The sequence below is a fragment of the Pelophylax lessonae genome, assembly GCF_965119305.1.
Source record: "Pelophylax lessonae genome assembly, chromosome: 4".
NCBI classification, from domain to species: domain Eukaryota; kingdom Metazoa; phylum Chordata; class Amphibia; order Anura; family Ranidae; genus Pelophylax; species Pelophylax lessonae.
The window spans coordinates 494,174,843-494,197,400 of NC_138771.1; the positions used below are offsets into that span (position 1 = coordinate 494,174,843).

Consider the following 22,558-nt stretch of genomic DNA (forward strand, 5'->3'; position numbering starts at 1 on the left):
TCGTTCATGCTGCTTATGCTCACTGCCCTCTGCCTTATAAACCACCGTCTGAGCTTCTCCAAGTGTGCATTAGAAGGTGCAATCAAACAGAGCCTACCTCTATCTGTCGTGAGAACATCTAGCTCTTTCCCCACCACCCTGACCCTTTTATTCATTGGATTTAAATTATTTTAATCGTGGAGGCTCAGCATAACCTGTATCTCTGCATATATACCTGCCTAGGTAATCCCATTCCTCCACACTGACACTTATGAAGGTGGTTTGATTTGATTTGCACAACTCTTCCTATGAGACAGCCTACTGCTTGTGTCAGGGCTATGATCTTTTATAAGAGTAGTGAGGCAGGGTGCTGTGAAGTTTTCAGGAAGCTATGTAGAGCACCCTTCCGGCCCACCTTCCACCAACCATGATCGGCCTACATTGCATAGAGAAGCACAGATACCCAATAATTGTCACTGGTTTTAAAATAAGGTATGTAATGAAGACGGGTAATTAATAATTAGTAATTGTAATTAGTGTGCTAAAGGGGTGCGGGGAGAGAGAAAAACCAGAAAAGGCAAAATATAAGCTTTAGTGTCGGTTCACACTATGGCGATCTGACTTTGGGGGCGACTAGTGAAGTCGCCGTGCACCGCGACTTCGGCGCGACTTGCACGGACTTCACATAATGGAAGTCAATGCAAGTCGCTCCGACTTCTGTAAAAAGTAGTACAGGAACCTTTTTCTAAGTCAGAGCGACTTGAGTCGCTCCTATTAGAACGGTTCCCGTAGCACAGAATGGACCGCGACTTGTCAGGCAACCAAGTCGCCTGACAAGTCGCGGTAGTGTGAACCGGCACTTAGCTTTATTTTCTTCAGTTTGAAAACATTTTTGTTATTTGCATTTAAAAGATGTTTGTTTTTTTTTAAAATATATTTGTGTTTTCAGATAATCCAGCGGCAGTTAGAGCAGGTGGAAGAAAAGCAGCGACAGTTGGAGGAGAGGGGGGTAGCCGTGGAGAAAGCTCTCCGTGGGGAAGCAGGTATTGTATACTTTGTGGTTTTGTTACAGTGTAATTTTCCAGGAAGACTCCAGAAAATGGATTTGTAACCTGTAGCTGTAGGGTCACATTTGTAAATTACGTAAAAAATAACTGCCTAATAATCAGTTTAATTTTGGTTTCAGAACATCCTTTTACTGGCACTGTCATCCTGTCAAATAAATCTAATCAGAAACTAACCTGTTGTTCAAATTTCTCTTTGAAAATCACGGCAACTAAATCCGCAGGTCTCCTACATTCTCCCCACCGCGCTGCTGAACAGCTGGGGTCTTCCCACTTGGAACCAATGCTAATTCACTGTTTGCATAGCGCTTCCACTACTCACAAATGCTTGGTGCTGGTCTGCTGAAGACTTCCAAAGGTCTGCAGCGGGGGGTCCTCTTTAAACCAGCTTTCCACCGTCAGAAAATTTAAATCTGGCTTGGACTTACCCTAATCCACCATTTCTTTAATGCATTTCTTTTTTTTTTTTTTTGCTGTAGCTTCCTTCTGTTAATTTTTGACCTAGTATAGGATGTGTAATGGCCATAAAATAAATCTGTTCGCTTCTTCATTTCTGGGCTTTATAGTTAAAAGTATGTCTTAAGCCAGATCTTCCCCTTCTTCCACTGACTTCAAAACATGTCTGGATAAGACAGAGCCTTTGGAGTCAGGCTGCACATGCTAAGTTTGGTGTGTATTGCTAGAGAGGTTTTTATTTTTCTTGGGAGAGTGCATGTGATCAGCACAGGGCCAATCAGCACTGTCCAGACAGAGGGTTTGAAGCCCTGCAGCCTCATAGGACAGCTCAGTGCAGTATGAAAACTCCTCCTACGAGCTTTACCAGGAACATGTTTTGTGTACTGTGGGAGACCAGATATAGTGAATGCAGGGTCCTGTGTTTAGTTGCACTTTAACCTTTATTTATACTGGAATAGATGTCTTTTGTAAGATTTCCCCCCACCTCCTATTCCAGTGACAACTGTAAAATTTTGGATTTTTCTTTGCTTATTTTAGGTTACAGTGACCACTAGGAAAAGTGGGAGAGTCTTCCCAGTGGGGTCACAGACAGCAATAAAAACATGGAACATGAATAACTGAGGAGCTGGATTGGCTCATTAATAGTTTGTGGTTGAAGAAGGTCACTTACATCCATGCTGGGCACAATGGCTCTGGTGAGGCTGGTCTTGACACAAACAGTTTACCCCTAAAAAGAGAAACCAGAGTTTGTAATCCAGATATAGAAGGTCTAAGGAGAGGACCAGACCAGACCAAGGCTACAAGTCAAATAAAGGCAACAACCACCCTTAAATTTGTTTTGTAACCCTGACAAAGGGACAGATCTTTGAGCCCCTAAATCTTGTTGACTGATTTATGTCTTGTATAGAATAACATCAGTATTAAAATATATTTATGACTGTTTGTCCCTTGCTTGGTCTGGCACTCTCAAACTTTCTATACCAGCAATAAAAATCTTTAAGGGATTAATTTTGTTTACCGGTTTTCCCAGTTTGAAAAACTCAGTGCGACCTGGCTGACCTTTACCTCAAAGAAGAAAGATAAGTGTTTATTGTGAACATGCCAGTTATGTCTGTTAAGTGCATAGCACAAAAGGTAGCAGCAGGTCCCGGATCTACACAGGATGGACAGTTGTCTCCCCTCCTGTTGCTCTTGGGCTGTCATATAATGGGTATGGTTAGCCTTAGGTCACACATGCTGTCTGGGGAAGATCCTCCTTATCCACAGAACAGCATTGGAAAACAATAATGATCTGAGAAATATGGCTGAAAATTACAGAAGAAAGCTAAGCAACTGGTTTAATACAAGTTGCCGAAGAGTTTGTACTGGCTAGTAGTAGCATCAAGTCTTTTTAAGGTGGATCTTGTTATGTAATAAAATTCTTCCTACTAAGATGTGGCATTCACAGTCACAACTAAACTTATCCTTTATGTTCAGTTTTCCAAGAAATCTCATCACTTCCAAATTGACTTCTTTACATCAAACCTGCTAGCTGATTGGTCAAGGCAGATTGGTCACCATTTATGTGACCAGCCTGGGATCTAATTTTACCTCACTGGTAAATCTTTTATTTTGAGATTTCTGTTGGACAAAATTATAACTTATCTTCCTTATTTCCTTATGTTATTATAATGATTGTTTTCTAACCAACTCTGTGACTTCACAAATAATCCAAATCCCATGTCTGAACACCATACTAGAATGATGTTTTATTTCTCTGTTAATTCTCCTGATTAGACATTAATATTTTTATATGTAGCTAACAAAGTTGGAGGACATAAACAAAATGGTTTATCTGGTGCACACGGCAAAGGTAGCTATCTTGTCTCTGGAATCCATCCTACCAACAACACAATGCCGCAGTTCATTCATGTCCCTTATATGCAGAGGTTTGCAACAAAAAATCTCTTAACTTAAACAAATAAAATGTATGTCCAATTGTGAGAGAGGGAAGAGAGAGGAGGCAAGGCAATATTAGAGGTAGTTTATTGTTGAGGTCTGTTTTAATATTTTATTATTAATGGAAATAATCTTATCAATATTATCTTTGGAAAGGAAAGTTGTGCTCTCTAGTGCTCATTGAGAGACACATCATTGGTAAAATCTATATCGTGACTCACAAGGGGGATGGACATGACCCAACATATTAAGAGGCCAGACCCATACAGGTTATAACGCCTTCTCTACAAAACATGCTCAATTTAAAGCTAAACACCTGCTTCACTTTTTCTCTTCCGTTCATTGACAGACACAACTCCATATTCTTTACCATAGGGTTACGCTGCCCTCTACAAGAGTAGGACTAGGCAGACAACACAAAAGTTTGGCTACGCCCCATGGGCCGTCCTCAGCTGTCATAATCCCCCTCTCTGCTTAGAGATGCTCCGTTTTTGTTTGCCAAGTTCAGGAGTAGGACCTTGTATCCCTTTCGGGCCCTAGGTCCTGCCATTTTTGTCTATTTTTTGCTGTTTGTTTTTGGATTTCTTCCTGGGTTTTTCCTGTGAAGATCATCTAGCAACTGCTAGGCTGAGTAACGGGCTGGACTATTGAAGTTCCAGAGGTCCCCTCAGCCTGGCCAGCGAGCACACGCAGAGCGTAGCTCTGCTGCAACATAGCCCCACTGGATGTGGGCTGGCCCACAAGATAAACGTCTCTCACGGTTGCATACAAACAGGTCTCGGCCTGAGTCGCAACGTTCCTTCTGGCCAATAGCACACCCACTTCAGTGGCAAGGAGGTTCCTGTCTTGGTAATGTTACCCTCGCCCTTCACTGGATCGATAATTAAAGGCTCCCTCCTCTCCTTCCCTGGATGAGGTGTGGGGCGCGGGTACTCCCTGGGGTGATCGGTTCCTCCGGGGTTTTCTTCCCCTGCTGTTCAGGCTGTAGATGTCCCTAGCCTTGGTACCTGCGGGCGTGCTGTCCCCCTGTCGCCCTCAGTGGGCTTGCTATGGGGTGAGAAGCCTTTTTTTCATCCCTTTGGGACAGCTGTGGGGGCTGGTAGCCTGGTATCTGCAGGTCCGAGTACCACGCAGTTGGGCAATTTAGGCCACGGCTGTGCAGCCTACTAGCTGGACCTTGGACGCGGCTGGTGAAGCCGCCATTGTACCCCGGGACATCCACATCCCCTCTGCTCCCTTGGCTGGTCACAGGTTCCCCACGGATTGCACTCCCGCAGCTGATAAGCCAAAACTTTAGGCCTCGGCTTTGCAGCTGAAAAATGTAGGCTGCTCCCTTCTGGTAGGGTGGCTCTGGGAGGGGAGAACAGGGTCCCAGGCAGGTTTAGCTGCCATGGTACTGTGGGGCATCTGCTTTTCATTGTGGCACTGTGGGGGTAACTTGTCTGTGGGTCTTCCCGCATCAGCGGCAGGCGGACCCCTTAGGGGGGTATGTTTGCGGCGCCCTCTGCGGGCCTGCTTGAAAAGGCATCCACAGAGGACCTCCTTGCGGGGTCCTGTCAGTGGCCCCCTTTTTTGCGGGCCTCAGTTGGCGCCACCTGTGGGGGGTTTTGAGCCTCCGACCCCTGTGAGAGGTAAAGATGGCCTTGAGCGATGGCTTAGTGAATGCACCCCCCACCCTCTCCTGTCTCATCAGATCTTGCATCTGGTTCGGGTGATGCAGATGGGACCACCCTATGGGGTCTAAATCCACGTTTCCCTGACCCGTCAGACAGTAAGGATGATTCCTCCATGGCTGCTGCGCCGCACAAAAAGGTTCTGGTAGATGCATTGATTTTGTCCATGCAGGAGCCATTTATGTTGAGGGATGCAGCCAAGGCTGCTGCAGACATATCTGTTCCATTTGTCACTTACAAGCCATCCTGTGCTGTTATGGTGTTCTCTTATCCAGCTTATTTTGACAATTGTGTCTATATAGATTCTGGGTGCATCCAATACGACCCCTTGCTGGTCCCAAGACAATTTACTGTGCCTTTGAGGAGTCGTTTCGGAGGAAGTGGATGGTCCAACAGGCAGTGGGTTTCCCTATTTCCAGGTTGACTAAGGCAGCTGGTGGTTGTATCCCCAGCTTTTAGGAATCCGGCTGACAGGCGGGCAGAATCTCTAAGGCCCGTTACATGTTTACTATGGCTGGTTTCTAGTTGCGGCCTGTTTTGGCCTCCGCTCTGGTGGCTCAGACACTGACAGTGTGGGTGACACGTTCGCGTCTGGCCATGGGGGCGGCCAATATCTCCCCCCCACCTATGGTGAACTGGCAGATCAGTTGTTCCAGGGTCTGCAGTTTGTCTGCGATGCATCTTTGGATGCGGTTTCTGTGAGTCCCTAAGCTATCTGTCTCTGCAGTGGTGTTTAAGCATATTTTGTGCCTGAAGTGTTGGTCTGCGGATCAAACCTTCAAGAAGGCCCTGACTAAATTGCCTGTTCGGGGCTACCCTGGATGACATCATTAGGAGTCTGACAGGGGGGTAAGCGTACCTTCTTTCCACGGTCTGGGAAAGGCAAGGTGCCTCGCTGGCGGCGTGGGACTTCCTTTTCAGCCCATAAGGAGTTTTTTCATTCCTCAGGGACTTCAGATAAAGGTTGCAAGCCCCTCAAAGCCTCTTCGGGGGGTTTATAGTGGCTTGGGTCTGGCAATCAGAGAGCAGACTTTTCCAGACCTGCTGACAAGGCCCCTTTGGCATGAAGGTTTGCCCCCATCCATATCTGAGGTGAGGGAACGCCTTGTTGGTTCTGGGGCTGTAGCCATACGGGATTGTATCTGGTTCCAAGATAGAATTCCATTCTTGTCCTCTGGAAAGGTTCCTTCCTTCCACTGTTTACCTGCCCACCGATTGGCTGCAAGCTCTGTGTCCTAGGACATGATCGTCCCGGTTCCGTTGTCGGAAAGTTTTCGGGGGTTTTATTCATACCATTTTTTGGTTCCCAGGAAGGAGCGCAAGTTCATCCGATTCTGGACTTCAGGCCCAGAACTGTTTTGTGCGGGTGCAATAATTCAGGATGGAGTCCTTGCAGACGGTGGTGGCGTCTCTGCATCAAGGGGGTTCCCTGGCTTCTTTAGACATCAAAGATGCCTACCTGCACATTCCAATTTGCTTTTGGCATCAGCGTTTTGAGCAGAGTCTATGTTGGCTCTGATGGCCCATGTGGAAATTACTCTGCAGACTTTGCAGGAGATCGGGTGGCTTTTGAATTTTCGGAAGTTTGCCCTGGTTCCGACAAAAAGATTGGATTGTCTGGGGCTGTCCTGGACTCAGCTCTTGCCAGAGTGTTCCTTCTTCAAAAAAAGTTGCAGAAGTTGCATTCTGCGATTTAACTGTTGTTAGCCCACACGTGGTCGTCCCTTCAGGCGTGCATGCAAGTGTTTGGCCTGATGGTGTCCACCTTCGAGATGGTTTAGTTTGCACAGTTTTACATGAGACTCCTTCAAAAGGAGATTCTGGTCAAATGGGACAAGTGTCCCAAATTGCCGGACAAGGTGGTTTTTTGGAGTCGGGCGACAAAGTATTCTCTGGTCTGGTGGCTGCGCTCCCCGACCTTGCTATAGGGTAAGTCCTTTCTCCCCTTGTACTAGACAGTGGTCACGACAAATGCCAGCCTGTTAGGGTGGGGAGGGGTATTGGGGCTGACCTCGGCCCAGGGCTGTTGGACTTTGGAAGAGTCCAGATTTCCCATCAATGTCTTGGAACTTTGAGCAATCAGGCTTTACCTGGATTATTGAATGGAGCAGCTCCGGGGGGCCCCGTTAAGGATTCAGCCGGAGGACAAGGCCTCAGCCGTGGCTTATGTGGATCACCAGGGTGGCACGAAGAGTGTGTTAGCGGCCCTGGATGTATCTGGCATTCTCCAGTGAGCAGAATGGTTCGTTCCGGTGTAACGTTAAAAAACCATACCTCGTTAGAATTCCATACCCTCGTCACTTCCGGTCTGAAACAGCTGAGCGGCGCAGCAGTGCGCATGCTCAGAGCCCCGGAAACGTCATTGCACAGCAGAGAAGTTCACAAGTACGCATGCTCGGAGGGAATGAAATTATTACGGAGTGTGTGTAATGTTATACTTGCGGCGGTTACATTAAAACAGTTCGGCGGCAACATGGGGCATCTCCTCTCCTATCCCTGACACTTCCCTGATCTCGGCTAATAAATATAAAAGCGGTGGCGGGTGTATGAAATGTAAGTGACGGCGATCTCGGCTCCGTGATCCGCTTTTATATTTATTAGCCGAGATGAGGGAAGTGACAGGGATAGCAGCGAAGATGACTGATGTTGCAGAGGAGCTGTTTTAATGTAACGGCAGCAAGTAAAACATTACACACACTACTGTGATAAATCCATACCCTCCGTAGGTGCACCGGAAGTGACGAGGGTATGGTTTTCTCACGGGTATGGTTTTTCACGGAACACCGGCCCTCTCCGCTGTGCACATTTCCGGCTGAAAAATTGGCTGGCAAATTACCTCAGTCTTCAGGCATTGGACCAGGGGGAATGGTCCCTTCATCCAGATGTGTTTCATCAGATTTGTCTGCGGGCGAGGTGTATCTGTTGGCGTCTCGGCTCAACAGAAAGATGCCGAGGTTCGTGGCCAGGTCGTGAGATCCTCTGGCAGACGCCACGGATGCTCCGGTGGCTCCAGGGAGCCAGTACCTTCTGATTTACGCCTTTCCTCCGCTCCAGCTTCTTCCGCGACTTCTATGCAGGATTGAGGCCGAAGGGATTCTGGTCATTCTTGTGGCTCCAGACTAGCCCCAATGGTCTTGGTACACCGACCTGGTGCGGCTGATCACCAATGTCCCCTGAAGGCTTCCTCTCAAGGACGATCTGTTGTCTCAATGGCCGATCTTCCATCTTGTTTTAGGGTCACTGGCTTTGACGGCCTGGCTGTTGAGAGTCAGGTGCTGAAGGACAGGGGCTTGTTTGGCGCAGTGATTCCAACCATGACGAAGGTGAGGAAATCTACATCTTCAAAGCTTTATCATTGGACGTAGAAGGCATACATTTCCTGTTGTGAGGTTCGAGGAGTCCATCCTCATTCCTTTTCGGTGGCTCAGGTTCTGGCCTTTCTTCAGTGGGTTGTTATTCAGAAAACTGTCTTGAGCAAAAGAGTGAAAGGCCAAGTGTCTGCCTTGGCAGTCTTTTTTCAAAGACCTTTGTCTTCCCATTAATTGGGGCGTGCATACCTTTAAGGGGTTCGTCATTTTACTGTGCTTGTACGTTCTCCTCTGCTACTGTGGGATTTGAACCTGGTTCTTTCGGTTCTTCAAAAACCTCCCTTTCAAGACATACAGGAGATCCCTTTACTTACGCTGTCACAAAGGTGGGGTTTTTTTGGTGGCTATTACCTCTGCTTGCAGGGTGTTGGAGTTGGTGGCTTTGTCTTGTCGTTGTCTCTTTTTGGTGGTCCACAGGGATAAGGTGGTCCTGCGACCACAGCCATCGTTCCTCCCGAAGTTTGTCTTTGATTTCCATTTGACTGAGGACATTGTGCTGCCATCCTTGTGTCCCAGGCTGGCTCATCCCAGGGAATTTGCCTTGCATAGTCTGGATGTTGTTCGAGCTATTTGGTTCTATTTGGCAGCCACCGAGTCCTTTCGGAGGTCAAACTCGCTCTTTGTTCTTACGGATGGGCTGCTGAAGAGGCTTCCTCTGCTACCATATCCAGATGGATCAGATAGACGGTGACCCAGGCTTATTCGCTTAAGGGTCGGGTTCCCCCCTTTCCATGTGACAGCACATTCTACTCTGAACTTAGTGTTTCTTGGGCTCCTGTCATCAGGCATCAGTTGTGCACAGCGGCCACTTAGTCATCGGTGCATACTTTTTCACAGTTTTACAAAGTGGATGTTTTGGCATCTGCAGTTGCCTCCTTTGGCGGCAAAGTTTTGCAGGCTGTGATTTAGAAGGTCTGTTTTTCCCTCTTGAGGGTGTATTTTCAGGTTGGTCTCCTTTTGTTTTAGTTGAGCTACTATTGCCTGGGTTGGCTTTTGTTTAGTCTTGGGTTTGTTGTTCCCACCCCTCATGCGTGGCACTGCTTTGGGACATCCATATGGTAAAGAATATGGAGCTGTGTCTGTCAATGAACAGAAGAGAAAATAGGATTTTTCTACTCACCGTAAAATCCTTTTCTCTGAATTCATTGACAGACACAGCATCCACTCCTCTAAGGAGTTTTTCTGCTTCTGTTACTGCTTGTTACAAAAGTATCTCTAAGCATAGAAGGGGATTATGCCAGCTGAGGATGGGCCACGGGGTGTAGCCAAGCTTTTGTGTTGTCTGTCTAGTCCTACTCCTGTAAAGGGCAGCATAACGCTATAGTAAAGAATATGGAGTTGTGTCCGTCAATGAACTCAGGGAAAAGGATTTTACGGTGAGTACAAAAATGCTATTTTTCCTTCATTTGTAGCAAATCCTTTTTAATGTTCAAAGGTAGTACTCTACTCTGATTTTCCTGCTCACTGATATATCCTCAATTGAAGTATCGAAAGCTTCAGCAGCTACTTTGACCCTGCCTAATTATCACTTGGAAGCCTGTACTTTCTCTTAGCCTTTAAATCTCTCTCCTTCACATCTGTCCTGTCATTTGACTGCCTCTTACATCTATTAGCTTTCTAAACTGTCAGTCTTCTCTGGTCCTCCCTGGTTGGCATCCTTTGTGGGCATTCTTTGTAGTGCCTGTTATCATCTGTTGGAATGTTATTGTTGGTCACCTGTAAATGCTTATGCATTTGCCCACACCCTCACATCAAGGCAGGAGAAATTAACATACACATGCCCAAGAGCCTATCCACTTAGAAGCAGGGTGCTGGGAGCTGCAAGAATATAAATTCAGGCCTCTCCTACAAAACATGATTTTATTGCAAATCCATGACTGGTGGAGAGACTCTGTGATGGGTCTACAAGCAGGTATGTTTTGAAAACAATAACTTTTCATTCAAAAATTATAATTGAATGCCGAACGGAGGGGGAACAGATGAATGCATTTTATAAATACATTATACTTCAACTTACTGAGGTAGGATATATCTCTCCAGCTCTGTTGAATCAAGACCCTCTCATTCTTTTGGGCTTCAATTTAGCCCTTATTTTGTTGGGTGTGTCATTTCCCTTTATCAGTGCTGGATCCTTCAAACCGTGATAAAAAGGGGATTTTTTGTACTTGTTGTGAAATCCTTTCATCTGGTGGTGTTTGAGGGATACATCTCCCTCCCCTCTTATTTGATGCACTATTGTCATGTGTGGTCTAGGTTTTGTCTACTCCTCTACTGCTTGCTATAACTTGGCATGCTTGATAGGGAGGGGTTATAGCCTATCTGGACTGGCCTCTTGATTTTTGTTCCTAGTCTCCATCCTAGGTGGAAGCTTAACCAATGTCATAGGCCCTACAATGCTGTGTTCCTTAGTACAGTATTGGCAAAGCTTTTTGTGGCCATACTTCTCTTTTAGGTCACAGGAGTACACCTAATTTCATTCTCCTGTGACCCAGAGCTGTTGCCCACTATCAGCTGATGAGGCAGAGCCACTCCAGGCTCTGGAATGATCCCAACAATATTGCCAGGATCCACCCCGCTGCCTTTATGACTGCTATCTCTGCCTTTTAGCGTGCACTGGAGGAGCAGGGCAGAGAGTGGTGACTTACAGTCTCTGCTTAGAGCAGACCATGAATTGAGAGATCAGCAGTCATGTGAGGTGTGTCAGGTAGCTGCATCTTGACATTGATGCTGCAGCTTGAAAGTAAGTATGAAGGTTTTTTTTTTTTTTTTTTTACATATCCCTACAGTGGTTGTAAAATCACATTATGAACTTACTAGTATCCCCTCTGGTTTATAAAGACACAAGACACAACCTACAGTGTGTGTGTTTTTTGAAAATTATAATGCTAAATTCCTTTTCTCACGCCACCGCTGTGCAGTTATGTTATTCTTCTCTGCTCTCCTTCCCCAATTGAAGGAGAGCAGTGGGAGGGGCTGAGATTCCCCTCTGATGTCAGCCAGTCAGCAGAGGGAGATAACGTGACTGCACAGTGGCGGTGTAAGAGAAGGTATTTAGCATTATTATTTTCAAAAAAACACACACAGTGTAGTTTATAACTTTCTAAACCAGAGGGCACACAAGTTATTGTGTTAGATATTGCAGCAGAATAGTGGCAGAAGGGGAGGGCCGGGGAGGAGATCGGCTCTCACACAGACTAGGAAATGACCAGCAAGGAGAGACTCCGAACACAGAGCGGGATGATGGAGGCACGTAAACTGACCACAGTATCATGGATCAGCAGCCATGATTACGGTGGTCAGCACACACAAGGGGACACATGAACAGGCAGGATCAACCAGGTATTTACCTCATAGAATGGGACAAATTACACTGCAGAAGCACTATTCTATTTATCATGATTTAAAGAAACAGGATCATTTTTTTTTTTAGGGGGGCTGCAATCCCTGCTCCAGATCAACTGTAGGTTTACATTTGCAAGATTTTTAACTCATTTATTTTTGTCTTTTTTCAGCCTCATAGCCTAACTGTAGGACAGGCCTGTTTCAGTCAGACAATGCCAGTCTCAAAGTGAGCATTATTAGGTGTGATGTATCCTTAGCTAAGCCATAATCATAAATTACAGATTAAAAAAAACTATTAAAATAAGCATGAACCAAAAATATAAAAATAAAGATGACCCAAAATCATGACTGCAAGACTGCAGCGACTCGAAATATGTACTCACTGAAAACACACGATACATTCCCTTTAATAATCTTCTTTTTGTACCATACTGATACCATCTATGAACATGTCTGTGAATCTTATCAGTAGCTGTTTAACATCTTCTTTTGTTAAGGTTATTGGCTGTCCAACTCTTGAATACTTTCTGTTGTAGTCCGTATTTAAATTAGGATTTTCTTTTTCAGTCATTGATAGACACAGCTCCTGATATTCATAACCATTGGGTTTTTCTGCCCCCTACAGGAGTAGGACTCTAGGCAGAAAATAATTCTGGCTACACCCATGGGCAGTCCCAGGGGGTATACTCCCTCTCTCTGCTATAGCCACCCAGTTTTTTTCTGCCTAGTCAGGAGTAAGGACCTATTTCCTTGCTGGGATCCTTGGTCCTGGCAACATTTTTTACATAGAAATTTTTTTTCTTCTGGATTTTTTCCTGTGAGATCAACTGCCGGACTGGGCGACGGGCTGGATAATCTAGATCCAGTGGTCACCCCAGTCTGGCTAGCGAGCATGCGCAGACCTCGGCTCTGCCCTGGGTCGGCCGCGACATGGCCCCATTGGACGGGGGCTGGCCTTCGAGGTCGCATACGACCAGGTCTTAGCCCGAGTCGCAGCGTTCCTCCTGGCCGACAGCCCCCCCCCCCCATTTCGATGACGATGTCTGGAGCGGTGCCTGTCCCGTTCCTGGTATGGTCTGCCTGTTTGTTGTAACCTGTGTGTGTCTATACACCGGGGCCATGTTTGTCTAGTCCAGCGGCCATTTTCTTGTGGTTTGCCATTGGAAATAGCAGGGGCCATGACAATGGAGCCTTGTGGGCCACGATTTCGATGGTGGGAGCCCCTCCTTATCCCCTGATGCTGACTCCTTGATCATTTTACTTCCTGATCATCGCACACGTAATGCAGATTCTCCTGTTGACTGTAGGTGCCTATTTCTGTGGGTTGTGAATCTGGTGGGATCCCCCTCTCTGCTGAGGATCGCTTGGTGCTTTGTACCTGGCGACTGGGGGTTGTCCCTTAGCAGTGTTTTACACTTTTTATGGGGTCCCCCTGGTGACTCATGGAGTCTTAGGAGCACATTTCCCCACCTGATCCCCTCTCTTAGGCTGCAAGGCCCTCCGGGTCCAAACCCTCCATCCATGCACTGACTGGAGTCCCATGTGTTCCCGGCTGAAGGTGGCTTGGGGGCGACGGGCTTGCAAAAAGTGCCCCTTGCCTCATCTGTCTCATCAGATCCTGAATCTGATTAGGTCGCCGCGGATATGGGTCATCCTGCTGGGTCTGCAACCAAGCGCCTGGAATCCTCTGATAGTGAGCAAGATTCCTCCACGCCGCACAAAAAGGAGCTGGTGGATGCACTGATTGTATCTGTGCGTGAGACTCTGTAGATGGAGGACGCAGCTGAAGCTGCGAAGGAGACGCAGGTACCTTTTGGCACTCACAAGCAATCCAAAGCGGCAAAGGTGTTACCTTTCCCTGCCTGTTTTGACAGAATTGTTGCTAAAGAGTGGGGACGATCAAAGCATCCCCTTGGGGTCCCTAAGCGCTTTACTAGGCGTTACCCCTATGAGAAGTCCCTTATTAAGAAGTGGACTGTGCCACCGGTGGTGGACCATTCGGTTTTCAGATTAAACAAGGAAATCATGATTCAGGTTGAAGAGTACCCGGCCTTTAAGGATCCGGCTGACCGAAAGGCAGAGGCTGTGGTCCGCACTATGTACACTCTGGCTTTTTTGGCAATGAAGCCAGTATTCACCTTTGCCCTAGTGTCACAAACTCTGACCCAGTGGGCTAAGCTGCTGCACCATGACCTGGAGGGGGAACAGCTCCCCCCTGCCTTTGCCGAGCTGGCGGACCAGCTGATCCAGGGGCTGCAGGTTATCTGTGATGCCTCTTTGGATGCGGCTTGCCTCCCTGTTTTGTGCAGTGGTTCTTCGGCGTGTTTTTTTAGCTCAAGTGCTGATCTGCGGATCAGACTTCAAAAAAGCCTTGACTGATCTTCCTTGTCTAGGAGATCGCCTGTTTGGATCTATCCTGGATGACATCATTAAAGATCTCACAGTGGGGGAAGAGTACTTTTCTTCTGCAGGCTACTTAGGGCAAGGAACCTCGTAGACGTGGGCTTTCCTTCGCAGCTCATAAGAAGTTTTCTCGTCCCTCAGGGTCGACTGACAAGGGCTTGAAGCCTTTCAGGGCCTCTTCTGGAGGATCCAAATAAACCTGGTCTGGCAAGCCAAGATCGGGCTTTTCCAGACAAAAAGACAAGGCTCCTTCTGCATGAAGATGCGCCCTCACCCGTATCAGCAGTGGGGGGACGTCTTTGCTGGTTTCCGGACCCGTGGACTTCCCAGGTGCAAGAAAAAGTGGGTCCACGAAGTCATTCAGTCCAGGTACAAGATCAAGTTTTGCCCTTGTCCCCTGGCAAGGTTTTTTCCTTCCAACTTGAACCTGTTTCTAGACAGCTTACAGGGCCTGTTTGGGGCAATACAAGGCCTGTTCCTTCAAGGAGTGATTGTCCCCTTTTCAGGGTTTTTACTCAAATCTGTTCACAGTTCCCAGGAAGGAAGGCCAAGTGCGTTTAATTCTGGACCTCAAGGCGCTAAACTGCTTTTTGCGGGTACAGAAGTTCAGAATGGAGTTTATTCAAATGGTGGTGGCATCCCTGCATCAGGGGGATTTCCTCCCCTCTATTGATATTCAAAGATTCCTACCTTCACATTGCAATATGTGCCAGTCACCAGCGTTTTCTCTGCTTTGCTGTGGGAGAGGAGCATTATCAGTATGTGGCGTTACCTTTTGGTCTCGCATCTGCTCCTTGGGTCTTCACAAAAGTGTTAGCCCCGGTGCTAGCTTTGCTTCCTTCTGCGAGGAGAGTCTCCCTCTGCTCTGGTGGAGAACCTGGAGATCACAATACAAACTCTGCGGGAGTTCGGCTGGATTCTGAATTTTCAGAAGTCTGCTCTGGTTCCCTCCACAAAGCTGGACTAACTGGGCCTGACTCTTTCCTCGAGACAAACTCCAGAAATTGCAGGCTTCAATTCACCACCTGCTGTCCAACAAATGATTATCCCTCTGGACTTGCATGTGGGTGCTGGGCCTGATGGTGTCTACCTTTGAGGCGGTTCCGTTTGGATAGTTCCATACGAGTCGGGGCATGATAAGGTGGTTTTGTTCTCCAGCACTTCGGCTGGGAAAATCTTTCCTCCCCTTGTATTGGACAGTGGTCACCACGGATGCCAGCCTGTCTGGCTGGGGTGGCATCCACGGTAAGCATTCTGCTCAGGGGATCTGGATGCTGGAAGAGTCCAGACTCCCGATCAATGTCTTTGAACTCCAAATGATTAGACTATGTTTGGATCATTGGATGGATCGTCTTCAGGGTTGTCCAGTGCGCATTCAATTGAATAATGCCACAGCCGTGACTTATGTCAATCACTAAGGGTGAACAAGAAGTGTCCTGGCAGCTCTGAAGGTAGCTGGAATTCTAAGGTGAGCAGAACGATTCGTTCCAGCCCTCTCCGATTACCTCAGTCGGCAGGCGTTGGACCACAGGGCGTGGTCCCTTCATCCGGAGGTGTTTCATCAGTTGTCCCCCTGGTGGGGCACCTCTGAGGTGGATCTGTTGGCATCTCGACTAAACAGAAAGGTACAGAGGTTTGTGGCTCAGTCAAGGAATCCTCTGGCAGATGCCACAGTTGCACTGGAGGCCCTGTGGGGTCAGTATCGTCTAATCTACGCCTTCTCTCCTCTCAAGCTTCTGCCACAACTTCTACGCAGGGTTTGAGGCATAAGGGATTCTGGACTGGCCTTGTCGGGCTTGGTACACCGATCTGGTGCAGCTGGCTGCCAACGTTCCTTGGCAGCTTCCTCTCAGGGAGGTCTGTGCTGTCCCAAGGACCGACCTTCCATCCTGCTTTACAGTTGCTGGCTTTGACGGCTTGGCTGTTGAACGCCAAGTGCTGAAGAATAGGGGTTTATCTGAGTTTCTGCTGTTTAGGCAAGTGAGTGATGGCGCTGCCTCAACTGTATGGGTTAGTTCACACAGTATATCTTGAAAATACAATGTACAAAGGATGCAAAAAGTACAATGTGCAAAAAACAATACAATTGTGCAAAATTAAGGTATTGGTGCAAAAGTACAATGTGAAAGTGACTACTGTACTACTATACAAATCATGAATTTCATGTGCAGTACATTTGGTGCACTGTGCTAAATGCAAATACCTAAGATTGGAGGAATAAATAAATAAATATAACCTATTTTAGTGAATAAACGTGCAAAAAAACCCATTCAGGGGAATTGTCCGTGCTGGAAAATAAATCCGTTCACATATGACCCTGTGTAACTGTAAAAAATCAAAGTGCCATGCAGTTGTGTTATGGTTCACTAGGGCTTGTGACAGGATCCCTGTGATCTCAAACGTGGCTCCTTCTTGGGATGCACTCACCAGATCACTGCCCCCTATTAGGGGAAATCAGCCTTTTATAGGGAAGTATTGCTACTTCCGAATAGGTAATGGTATGCCTCTTTGAATTCCTCCTCAAATCCCGCTGTTTGACTCCGCTCTCCTTTTTTTCCCTTTTATCGTAGTATCTATCCCTCAATTGTAAAGAAAAGCCTCCATAGTGTAGTAGGCTAACTTTACTTTAATGAAAAAAGTGTAGACACTTACATTTAGGCTAAAACAATTCCTCCTCTCGCAATCAGGAAGTCCGGGTTCGCCGATGCGTTCCACGGATGAAACCGGAAGTAACAGTATGACGATTGACTCCGCCCTAGGCGTTTCGTCACTCTGACGTCATCTGGAGCGGCCAATCTGAGCTGGTGATTCCTACACTGTTCTCCCTGGTGCGTAACTTTCTTCAGAGTGTCCGACATTTGGTTCCTACAGTGTGGTCTCTGTTGCTGCCCTGGGATCTTAATTTGGTGCTTTCAGCTCTACAGAAGCCTCCCTTTGAAAATATACAGGAGATTCCCCTGCTTAAGCTGTCCCAGAAGGTGGCCCTTTTAGTGGCTATCACCTCTGCGTGCAGGGTGTCAGAACTGGCGGCATTATCCTGTTGTTCACCTTACCTGGGGATTCACAGGGATAACGTGGTTCTTCGCCCCTGTCCATCATTCCTTCCATAGGTTGTCTCTGATTTTCATTTGAATGAAGACATTGTGTTGCCTTCCCGGTGTCCCAGGCCTAAACATCCGAAGGAAATTGCCTTGCATGCCTTGTATGTGGTCTGGGCAATTAGGGTGTATCTGGCAGCTGCGGAGTCTTTCCAGAAGTCAGACTCTCTCTTTGTGCTCACAGATGGACCTCCAAAAGGGTTGTCCGCTTCCTCTGTGACCATTTCCAGATTGATCAGACAGATGGCGGTTAAGGCCTATTCCATCAGGGGTCAGGTTCCTCTTTTCTCTGTCAAGGCGCACTCTCCTAAGGCGCTTAGTGTGTCCTGGGCTTTCCGTCATCAGGTGTCAATGACGCAGGTTTGCAAGGCGGCCACCTAGTCGTCGGTGCACACTTTTAAAAAGTTTTATAAAGTGGATGTGTTGGCATCTGTGGATGCTTCTTTTGGCCACAAGGTTTTGCAGGCTGCTGTTTAAGAGGACCTGATTCTTTTTGAGGGTGTTTTGTTTTTTTGTTAGGTGGGCTCCAGTTGTTTGGTTGAGCTCCTGGACGTCCCAATATTTATGAATATCAGGAGCTGTGTCTGTCAATAAACGAAAGAGAAAATGGGATTTTTGACTTACTGTAAAATCCATTTCTCTGATGTTCATTGACGGACACAGCACCCACCCCTCTGTGGAGTTATAATTTTCCTTAAACTGTTTGTAACAAAACTAAGTGGCTATAGCAGCGAGAGTGAGTATACCCCTAGGACTGTCCATGGGTGTAGCCGGAATTATTTTCTGCCTAGTGTCCTACTCCTGTTTGGGGCAGTATAACCCAATGGTTATGAATATCAAGAGCTGTGTCTGTCAATGAACATCAGAGAAATGGATTTTACGGTAAGTCAAAAATCCAATTTTTTTCATTAGGGGCTTTAGATATGTCATTAGACTGAACAGGCATAAGTGAGCAAGATGGTACCTGATCACAAAGCTGATGATTGTGCTACACTGTGACAGAATGTTATTTGTCAGGTTTAAGGTATCACAGGGCCAAAAAAAAAAGATGTTAATGCTTTCACCAAATATGCATTGTGGTTTTGTCAAGATCTTTCTTATGAGAATGTTTTCAAAGCCCTATTGGATTGGGACCCCACTAATCATATCTATAATGGCTGCAAACCTCTCCTGTATTCAGGGATGTATTTAACATGCAACAGTGTCATTGCATTTTCATCAGATTCATGAGAAAAAAATCCAGCCTAATTAGTGCAGAGAATTTTTCTTTTTAGTGAGTTGCAGTTCTTGCTGTACATGATACACCTGTCCCTACAGAGATCTTGGCAAAGTCACAATACAAAGTATTTACGCTTGTGCTCCCTGTCAGCTGCATTTTGGAGTGTTTCCATGTGTCCTGTCTGCACAAAGTTTTGCATGGTATTCTAAGCCTGTTGTACTCTCACTGTCTTTACTACTCTGCAGTGTCCTCCTCTCATCCTCATTACCAACTGCTTTAAGATATTCCTACAGTTTTCTTCTGTCTCTTACCTTTGCTGTAGTTCCACCTCCCCATTAACCAGCATTTTTTTATCCTCCTAACCCCTTCGTCAACTTTCTGACTTCTTGTTAGTGTCCTCTTATCTTGTATATCTAGCTCTTTCTCTACTCTGTTCTACATTCCTGTTCTTTCTACATTCCTGTTCTTTCTCTGTACTTTCTTTTTGTTTTTCCCTGCTTTTCTTCCATTGGTCCTTCCTCCTACTACTCCTCTCTTTTTCTGTCCCTCCTTCTGCTCCTCCCTCTTTCTGTCCCTCCTGCTGCTCCTCCCTCTTTCTGTCCCTCCTGCTGCTCCTCCCTCTTTCTGTCCCTCCTGCTGCTCCTCCCTCTTTCTGTCCCTCCTGCTGCTCCTCCCTCTTTTTGTCCTTCCTGCTGCTCCTCCCTCTTTTCTTACATCCTACAGCTTTTCCCCCTTCTCCGTCCCACCACATCCCCTCCCCTATCATGCTCTCTTCCTTCCCCTCCTCTATTGATCTTTCTTCTGCCATTCCCTCCATATCCTCATTTGAAGTTCCACCATCCTTCTCCTCTGCCATTTCACTCGCTTCCTCTGTCAGTCTATCCTCTTCTCCCCCCGCCATTCCACCTCCCCCCTCCCCTTTTCCATTCTTCCTTCCTCTGCTGTCCTTCCCTGATTTTCCTCATACACAGTCTGTCTTTCTTCCTTGCTGTCCTCTCTCCCTTCCTCTCGTCTTTTGTTGGTCCTCCCTCCTTCTCGTCCTGTATCCTTCTTTTCCTCCACCATTCTTCCCTCCTCCTTCACAGTTTTTCCAAACGCCTTATCCTCTGGCGTTCTACCCAACCGCTTCTTTCCTCCCTCTTTCTCTGCCACCACTGTTCCTCCCAACTCCTCCTCCGCTGTTTCTTCCTCCCTTTCATCCTTGCCATTCCGTTGTCCTCATTTGCTGTTCCTTCTTCCTTTTTTCTCTGCCTTTCCTCCCTCCTCCACTGTTAAGCTGGCCATGCACTAGTAGATTTTTAAACAAATGTTCATACCAAAATTCTCAATACATTCGATGACTTGACGAGTGTCAAATTTTGTTTGCTTTTAACATTCACTTTTGGAATTAATGTAATTTTCCTTAACGAAAGCCACGTGCTGTTAGAATTTTGTTTGAAAAAATGTTTACATCCTGCTCTTTCAAGTAGACCACAGTAACAATTCGGAAATCGTATGAAAGTTCTTTAAATTACAAATTTTGCACATAATTCTACTAGTGTATGGCCAGTTTTACTCCACCTCCTACTCCTACTGTGCCTTTTTCCTTTCTTCTTTTCCCTTGCCAATCCTTCTTCTCTTCTACGGTCCTTTTTTCTTCTCCTTCTCAGCCAGTTCTCCTTTCTTCTTCTCTGCCTTTCCTCCTTCATTATTTTCTGCCACTCTTCCTTCTCCTTCTGTGCTATGCCTCCTTCTATCTCCTCTACCATTCCTCCCTCCTTCCATTTGTTCTTCCTTCTGCTCCTCTCCTCTAGTTCATCCTCTTATATCATCTGCAGTTACTCCCACCTTCTCCCTACTCAAGGATTCTCCCCTCCTCTCTCTGTAACTTGTCCCTCTGCTTACATTCTTTCTGATTCTTGCTCTCTGTCTGTGTTTGGCAATGCAATAACTCTCTTCACAATTCCTTATTGTAGACTATTGGGGAGAGTCATATTACAGTGACCTCATCGATTTGCATCTGGGTGGTATGTATGCCCAAATCACCCCCTAATACTAACTTGCACCTCCCAAATCTCTTACTCCCTCCTCTCTCCTATGAGTTCTACCCCTGCAACACTGAAACAACAAGAAGAAACTGTATTAGTAGGCTAGGGCAAGGCTACCACTCAGTACTGTGTCAGATTGCCAAATTTAAGCCATGACCAGATTGTTGATCTGTCTAATTCTTTCTGTAATTAGTTTGTTTGTTCCACTGCATTGCATGATAGGGAAGAGATCTACTAGAGACCACCAGGTATGAGCACTGGTCTGCCCACCAGTCAGTGATCCGTAAGGTGCATATCTCTGAGAGTTCGCTTGATCTGCCTCATAAATTGGCCCCAAATCAAGTGTAGATGTCCACTTTGCTGGTCCAGATCTGAGATCCATTGTAAAAGATTACAAATTCAAGCATTTCTATACATCCAAGATCTCTGCTTGTTTCTCTGGAAGTTGACAACACTTGACAGCAGCTGATTGTATAATCATCTATCATTTTACCAAGTGTTTAATGTAAAGACCTGCCTGATTAGATATAAATTAATAGTCTTTAAATGTTGGTCCTTGTACTGCCCAGTGTTTGGAAAATTTAAAGATTGCACTATTAAATTGTAAAATGTGTGACAAGCCCACATACACAGCTCACCGCTCAAAACTGTTGACTCATGCCTGAGAGACACAGTAAGGAAACTGTGTCCCCCTCTGCTCCTTCTTCTCAAAAGGCTGGTTTACACCAGATGCAGTCCAATGCGTTTTGATTTTGCATTAAAAATGCATGCACAGGGCTTTCTGTGTATTCAAATGACCCTAGTTCATAGCAGTGCAGTGCAGTATAATACAGTCAACAAAAGTAGAACATGCTGCATTTTTTTCTGTATGGAAAGCATTTAGAACAAGGGAAAACACATTAAAACTGCACCGGAATGCACATGACCTCAGTTATCCCAAATAGAGGGGCAAAAATGCATTGGAATGCATCAAAAATGCACTGGAATGCAATAAAAATGCACATGCAGAGAAGCAGAAATGGTGGTGTCAACTGGCCTGAAAGGAAGTGCATTTTAAATGGTCAGTCCAAACAAAAGTAATTTCCTGATAATCATAGAATACAGGACACAGGCTTCTTTCAACCATTGTGACTGGAATATATGCATCTACCTTTAGGTAATTGGACACTAGCTAAAGAAAGACTGCAGGGACATTTCCCTGTCTAAGCCTATCCACTTCCAGCTAGCCTAATTTTTTACCCTCAGGTGATGTACCACTTCTCTCTGAGAAAAGGCTACCATCTGCTATGGAGGTTTCTCTCTCTCTCACTCTTTGAATGATTGCTTCCAAGACGGTTTCTTCACTCAACTTCACCATAGCCACTATGTTGCTATTTTTGTTTTGCACTGTATTCTGCTGTGGGAAATGCAGATAGGGCAAAGTGTAGAGATAGACGTAGAGTAGTTTACAGGTCCAAAGTTGTGGTTTGCCTGTTGCACACTCCAGTCTCTAAAGACCCCTGGGGACCATGGAGGGCTTAGCTAGGAAGGGGACAAATTCCCCTTATTACTGCTACTGACATGGTGAATACAGGGCAGGAGTCCTTCAAACTTTCATCCCAACATAGTCATTTATTTTCCCTTTTTGGAGTGTGAAATGGCTGCTATCCACCCTTCTGGTGGCTCCTTTAGGCATTCCAAGATGACTGGGATTAATGGCGTTTTGTCCTGCTTGAGGGCTCTTGGTATGAGGGTGTTGTATCATACGCTCTCATATTCATTGGTTCTGTACTATGCCTGCGTGGCTTTGGAGTTATAGTTTATTACTTCAGGGCCTTAGTACCCTTTCCTCTGATGGTGGGGGGGTGATCAGTATTACCATTTTGTCATCCTTCCCTTTGGTCTGTCTATGGCCCCCCTCAGGTTTTCATCAAGGTGCTTGCCCCAGTTTTGGTTCTGCTCCATTATCAAGGGGTTCTCATTGTGGGATACCTAGATGATCTCCTGTTAAG

General features: G+C 46.3%; 1 protein-coding gene across 5 annotated transcripts in view; it reads left to right on the forward strand.

The window, feature by feature from the left end:
• LOC309554136 (F-actin-monooxygenase MICAL3-like) overlaps positions 1 to 22,558 on the forward strand; it is a 173,587-nt gene that overhangs the window by 123,697 nt on the left and 27,332 nt on the right. For 3 of the 5 annotated variants that reach the window (XM_082255714.1, XM_082255716.1, XM_082255717.1), the window contains one exon: positions 929 to 1,022. In XM_082255714.1, coding sequence (XP_082111840.1) covers positions 929 to 1,022 — 94 coding nt within the window. Of the gene's footprint in view, positions 1 to 928; positions 1,023 to 20,495; positions 20,547 to 22,558 lie in introns of all 5 variants that reach the window. The other 2 variants (XM_082255713.1, XM_082255715.1) reach the window with 1 other exon arrangement.